General features: G+C 38.9%; 1 protein-coding gene across 1 annotated transcript; it reads right to left on the bottom strand.

Annotated features, from left to right (window-relative positions):
• Positions 1-281: 281 nt before the first annotated feature.
• LOC109958075 (uncharacterized) lies at positions 282-2,130 on the bottom strand. Its single transcript, XM_020596417.1, has 2 exons — positions 1,700-2,130; positions 282-406 (listed from the first exon to the last, which is right to left on the bottom strand). Exons 1-2 carry the CDS (start codon positions 2,064-2,066, stop codon positions 282-284), a joined length of 492 nt encoding a protein of 163 aa, XP_020452073.1. The 5' UTR covers positions 2,067-2,130.
• Between the last annotated feature and the right edge of the window lie 4,003 nt (positions 2,131-6,133).

A 6,133-nucleotide genomic window follows, 5' to 3' on the forward strand; every position in this document is an offset into this window, starting at 1 on the left:
GGTTTAGGTATCGTTTTTTTTTCCTTTTTTTTTTGGGTTTTTTTTTTTTTTTTGCAGGGATTTGTTGCATTTCACAAACCATTTACTTTAGAATAACACATTTCACTGGTATAAAATTTTTTAAAACTAACAACTAACATTTGGCTATAAATATATAGTTACTGCATTGTAGCTTTTAGGGCGACACAAATATCCTAACTGGTCAATTAATCATATATATATATATTTTTTTTTTTTTCAGAAGAAAATAAACTTTACTAAAAAACTACACACCTCTTTAATTATATGTAATAGCGTGCGTTTGAACTGGGTTTGGTCTTCAGAGTCTTGATGTGCCCCCTGTGTCTCACTCTGACACTGAGCCAGGCCCAGGAGTTCACGCCTGAGCTGTTGAAACTGAAGGACTCTGTAGAGGACACATACACAAATAAACATAAAGCGTGGTGACAATAAAATGACATTTATCCATTCAACCAAGAACATCCGCAGAAACCTGTGAAGCTGTAAATGGAATGGAAACCCTGGTACCTTTGTCCCACTGTCATGAAGATTCTCCTTAAAACATTGGACTTGTTGCTATAGTCAAACCAAAGCAAGGGCCATGTGTTCCCCCAGTGTTCATGGCTAAATGCAGGTTATCTGACAAGTATGCGCTCTCACACTTTCTTCACATTTACTCGAGTATGTTCAGCAAAAGTAAAGGCAAAATACTACATTTTGAATACATCACTGAAAATGAAATCCTGTCTGAATATTCATTCATTCATTTTCTAAAAACGTGAATCGGGCGAAGGCGGGGCACACCCTGGTCAGGTCGCCAATCCATTGCAACCTGGCTGAATATAACCACTGATTTGAGCACTCTGTGCTAAAATATACATATTTAAGAAGGTTTTAACATCTTCATGCATTCACATAATGACTTTTACATGTGGAAATCTGGAATTTGATATATTTATCTTGATATTGATATGCAGAATGTGTGTTATGTCCCAAATTCACTGCAGCAATTGGAACAAGATACAAAAATAAAATAAAATTTCTCAAAATTCAATGTATTAATCTTGTTATTTCAGATACAAAGGATTTGATAGGCTCCAAGGAATTTTATAAAGTGATTATCAGTAAAGATTCTCAGTCATTCAGGTTGTAAGACAAAGAAGTACTAAATTAAAAGCTTGCTGTCTTGAAAACTAAAATAGAAAATCTAGTTGTCTTTGATTTCTGGATGCTGAGAAAGTGACATTATTATATTGTGTGGATGACATAAAGATTTCAACAAGTGTAGAACAAAAATGACTTACTAAAAATAAAAAACGTGACTGATCTCACTAATATTCTCGCAGCATTTTTATCTTGTGCCTGATAAAGGACTAGCCACTGTTGAGTAGTTTATATCAATACAGTCATCATATTTTTTAAGTTAATTATATCCATAACTAGTAAAAAGTGCCAAGTGCAAGTAGATCAAAGTATTTGAGTACATGCACTGGTCAATCAGCTGACACCCACTGGACCAACTTGGTATAACAGTTAATTGTGATGTGAACAGGTTGTTTTCTTCTTCTTCTACTACTAGCACTACTAATCAGAATAAGAATAAGAAAAGGAAGAGTCTGACTGCTGTGATTTGAACTGTGCTAGCCTATATGACCTACCCTCTCCTGTCTGATATGTGTGGATGTGGGTTAACACTCACTGTCAGTAATGAGGGAGTGCACGGCGGTGATGTGTCTCCGTCCCAGGCCATGACTCCTGGATAGCACGCAGTCCACGTAGATGTCCCAGAAGACCCCGGCCAGGTCCCAGAACAGCGCCGTGTGCCTGCTGTTGTCCGACGACCTTAGGAACACCATGAGGTCCCAGAAGGCGGGCACCGTGTCAGCGATCCTCGGGGAGCGCATCTCCAGCAGCAGCGCGGAGGAGGAGTCCCAGCACTGCGGGTTCGCCCGGTGGGCCGCCAGGGGATCCACCTGACCCGGCTTCTGGCCCTGCAGCAACACTGCACACATGCAGCTCAGCACAAACACTGTGGCCAGATTTGTGTTCGAGAGCACCGGGGCCATCTGAAGAGAACGCAACACCGCTCCGATGTTTCTATCAATTTATCAGTAATTTAATGACAATAATGTTCAGCCCTCATCATTGATAATGTCAGTAGCCCAGAAAACACTACAAATCACATCTTGTTGCATGTCCGAAGGTTACATCTACTGACATACAGCCTAACACTGATCTGTTTCTTTGGCTGTAATTTATGAAGTATTGTCTAATACACTCAAGGGTGTTAACAATAATAATCTGTCCTGCAAATCCAAACATGCTGATTAGCCTTGCAGTTAAACACCCAATGCGTAAATATATTCTAAAAACTGCAGAATAATATCAGAAAGTAGTTACACTATTATAATATTAAATCATACACTTACCACTAAAGCTGGCCCGTCTTCCAAGACTATTGTGTTGATTGGAGTTTGAAACATATCACTTGTCTTAACTGACGTCAGTGCCTCCCTCCTTTGTAGCAGAGTTGTCATGTTTATTATATGTGTGTGTGTGCCACTTTAATATGCCTAATGCAATCTTATTGGCAGCAAAGCTTTAACGTTACAAAAAATGTAACAATATTGCTTGATTGTGCAAAAATCTGTTGGTGTGCATCATCCCTGAGAGGAGAAATTGTCAAATTACTAAACAAAAAGACTATTGTTGTTTAGTAAAGCTGATTTATAAGGGTTATTCTTCACAAAGATCAAACTGATCACCAGGAGAAAATACTTAGTGACTCTTCTAACGCCCGCATTGAAGTATCTCTACTAAGAGCTGCTCTCAAACTATGTTAAAAGAAGAATATTTCTTATGAGGAAGATGCTGCCCAAGTCCTGCCCAATGTATACAACAGGGACAAACTCTGACCATACAATTGATTTGCTTGATTGACAGGTAGAGCTGGAACTAACAATTTAGAATTAATTTCATTATTGATGCCGTGGTGCTTTTTTCTTCTTATATGTAGTATTTTCTGTTCAGTATGTCAGAAAATGATAAAAAACTGCATATCACAATTCTCCAGAGCCCAAGCTGATGTTTCATGCCATAATGTAGACTGGGAAAGCATAGAATGGTTGCTGTAATTATTCTTCCTGTGACTGAAAACATCTATTACTGGGTTTCTTGAGATGGAGGACAAAATCCACAATTTTCCAAAGTTCAGCTGAAGCTGATACAATATTAGGCTTTTGCAGTAGCTGAGTTTTGAGTCCTGTGCAGAAAACCAAGTTGTCTGTGGCTCAGATAAAGAAAATGTCATCTCTATGACCACGTCCTCCACTGACATCTGTTTTTTAACGTATTACAGAATCGTAATTCAGAGTTAATGGAGTGTTGTGCGTATGCAGGGTTTCAGTATAAGATAAAAAGCCAGCAGGAACATATGCAGTCTGCTGCCAGAAACTTGGGCGGTTCTCCTTTCTACCAAAACAAGCTCAGTGATGAATGGTGTTTCATAAAGTGATGCATGGACTACTTTTTCTATGCTTTTACTGAAATGTCACAATGCATACCTGATGACAAATGTAATTACTTTCACAGTGGGGGCAATACTAAATGTACTGGGTGGGTTTCTTACTCAGCCATTCATTCTTCTGATGATGCAAAGCCTTTATGACCATTTCCGCTACAAGGACTTTTAAATGAATCCCATTTTCACATTCATATTGAAAGATAAAATGTAATGATAGGATGTTTCTAGGCAGGAAGAATGGTGGTAAGGTACAAGGAATCATTGTTTTTTTAATGGATGCTATGAGGAAAAACTATTTCTAAGCTTGGTCCACAAAGATTTTATCTCTGCATGCTGATCAGCCTGGCTGTACAGTCCAATGATTCACAAATCAAGGTCTATAGGCTCGTCTCCACAGTTGCCAGGTGTACATGGAAATGTGCAGTAGCTCAGTTAATCTGACAAATAAAGTATAAATAATTTGCTTAAAAATACATACATGTACATTTTGAGCCAGCTGTAAAATTTGAACATTTTGTGTTGCAATTCAATGTGTCAAAACTATTATCATGTGAGCTCAGATGTTCAGGCTGTTAGCTACAGAGCTGGGTGATATTCTCTGAGATCACCTTCACATAATACAGTGCCTTGCGAAAGTATTCGGCCCCCTTGAACTTTGCGACCTTTTGCCACATTTCAGGCTTCAAACATAAAGATATAAAACTGTAATTTTTTGTGAAGAATCAACAACAAGTGGGACACAATCATGAAGTAGAACGAAATTTATTGGATATTTCAAACGTTTTTAACAAATAAAAAACTGAAAAATTGGCCGTGCAAAATTATTCAGCCCCCTTAAGTTAATACTTTGTAGCGCCACCTTTTGCTGCGATTACAGCTGTAAGTCACTTGGGGTATGTCTCTATCAGTTTTGCACATCAAGAGACTGAAATTTTTGCCCATTCCGCCTTGCAAAACAGCTCGAGCTCAGTGAGGTTGGATAGAGAGCGTTTGTGAACAGCAGTTTTCAGTTCTTCCCACAGATTCTCGATTGGATTCAGGTCTGGACTTTGACTTGGCCATTCTAACACCTGGATATGTTTATTTGTGAACCATTCCAATGTAGATTTTGCTTTATGTTTTGGATCATTGTCTTGTTGGAAGACAAATCTCCGTCCCAGTCTCAGGTCTTTTGCAGACACCATCAGGTTTCCTTCCAGAATGGTCCTGTATTTGGCTCCATCCATCTTCCCATCAATTTTAACCATCTTCCCTGTCCCTGCTGAAGAAAAGCAGGCCCAAACCAGGATGCTGCCACCACCATGTTTGACAGTGGGGATGGTGTGTTCAGGGTGATGAGCTGTGTTGCTTTTACGCCAAACATAACATTTTGCATTGTTGCCAAAAAGTTCGATTTTGGTTTCATCTGACCAGAGCACCTTCTTCCACATGTTTGGTGTGTCTCCCAGGTGGCTTGTGGCAAACTTTAAACGACACTTTTTATGGATATCTTTAAGAAATGGCTTTCTTCTTGCCACTCTTCCATAAAGGCCAGATTTGTGCAGTATACGACTGATTGTTGTCCTATGGACAGAGTCTCCCACCTCAGCTGTAGATCTCTGCAGTTCATCCAGAGTGATCATGGGCCTCTTGGCTGCATCTCTGATCAGTCTTCTCCTTGTATGAGCTGAAAGTTTAGAGGGACGGCCAGGTCTTGGTAGATTTGCAGTGGTCTGATACTCCTTCCATTTCAATATTATCGCTTGCACAGTGCTCCTTGGGATGTTTAAAGCTTGGGAAATCTTTTTGTATCCAAATCCGGCTTTAAACTTCTCCACAACAGTATCTCGGACCTGCCTGGTGTGTTCCTTGTTCTTCATGATGCTCTCTGCGCTTTAAACAGACCTCTGAGACTATCACAGTGCAGGTGCATTTATACGGAGACTTGATTACACACAGGTGGATTCTATTTATCATCATTAGTCATTTAGGTCAACATTGGATCATTCAGAGATCCTCACTGAACTTCTGGAGAGAGTTTGCTGCACTGAAAGTAAAGGGGCTGAATAATTTTGCACGCCCAATTTTTCAGTTTTTTATTTGTTAAAAAAGTTTGAAATATCCAATAAATTTCGTTCCACTTCATGATTGTGTCCCACTTGTTGTTGATTCTTCACAAAAAATTACAGTTTTATATCTTTATGTTTGAAGCCTGAAATGTGGCAAAAGGTTGCAAAGTTCAAGGGGGCCGAATACTTTCGCAAGGCACTGTATTTCTTTAAGAAAATCGCTCTCTAGTTTCAGCTTCTCATATGTTACTATTTGTTAGTTTACTTAGAAGACTGTCATGATAAACCTCTATGAAGACAGGTGTGTCACCACCAGCCATCCATTGCACAATACAATTTCAAAGTAACTGAAAAATTGATATGCGTTGTGGCCTTATTAGTTACAAAATATGATTAGATTAATTTTTTAAATTAATGATTTGTTGTTAGACAAACAAGCTGCTTGACAGACAAATGAGTTGGTATTGTGAAATGCAGAAGAATGTGCAATACAGGGTCAGACCTTTACACCATAAAAACATATTGGTAATGTTCTTAATGTATGTTGAAATGAATGTTTTCA

The sequence above is a fragment of the Monopterus albus genome, unplaced genomic scaffold, assembly GCF_001952655.1.
Source record: "Monopterus albus unplaced genomic scaffold, M_albus_1.0 scaffold30.1, whole genome shotgun sequence".
Taxonomy (NCBI): Eukaryota; Metazoa; Chordata; class Actinopteri; order Synbranchiformes; family Synbranchidae; genus Monopterus; species Monopterus albus.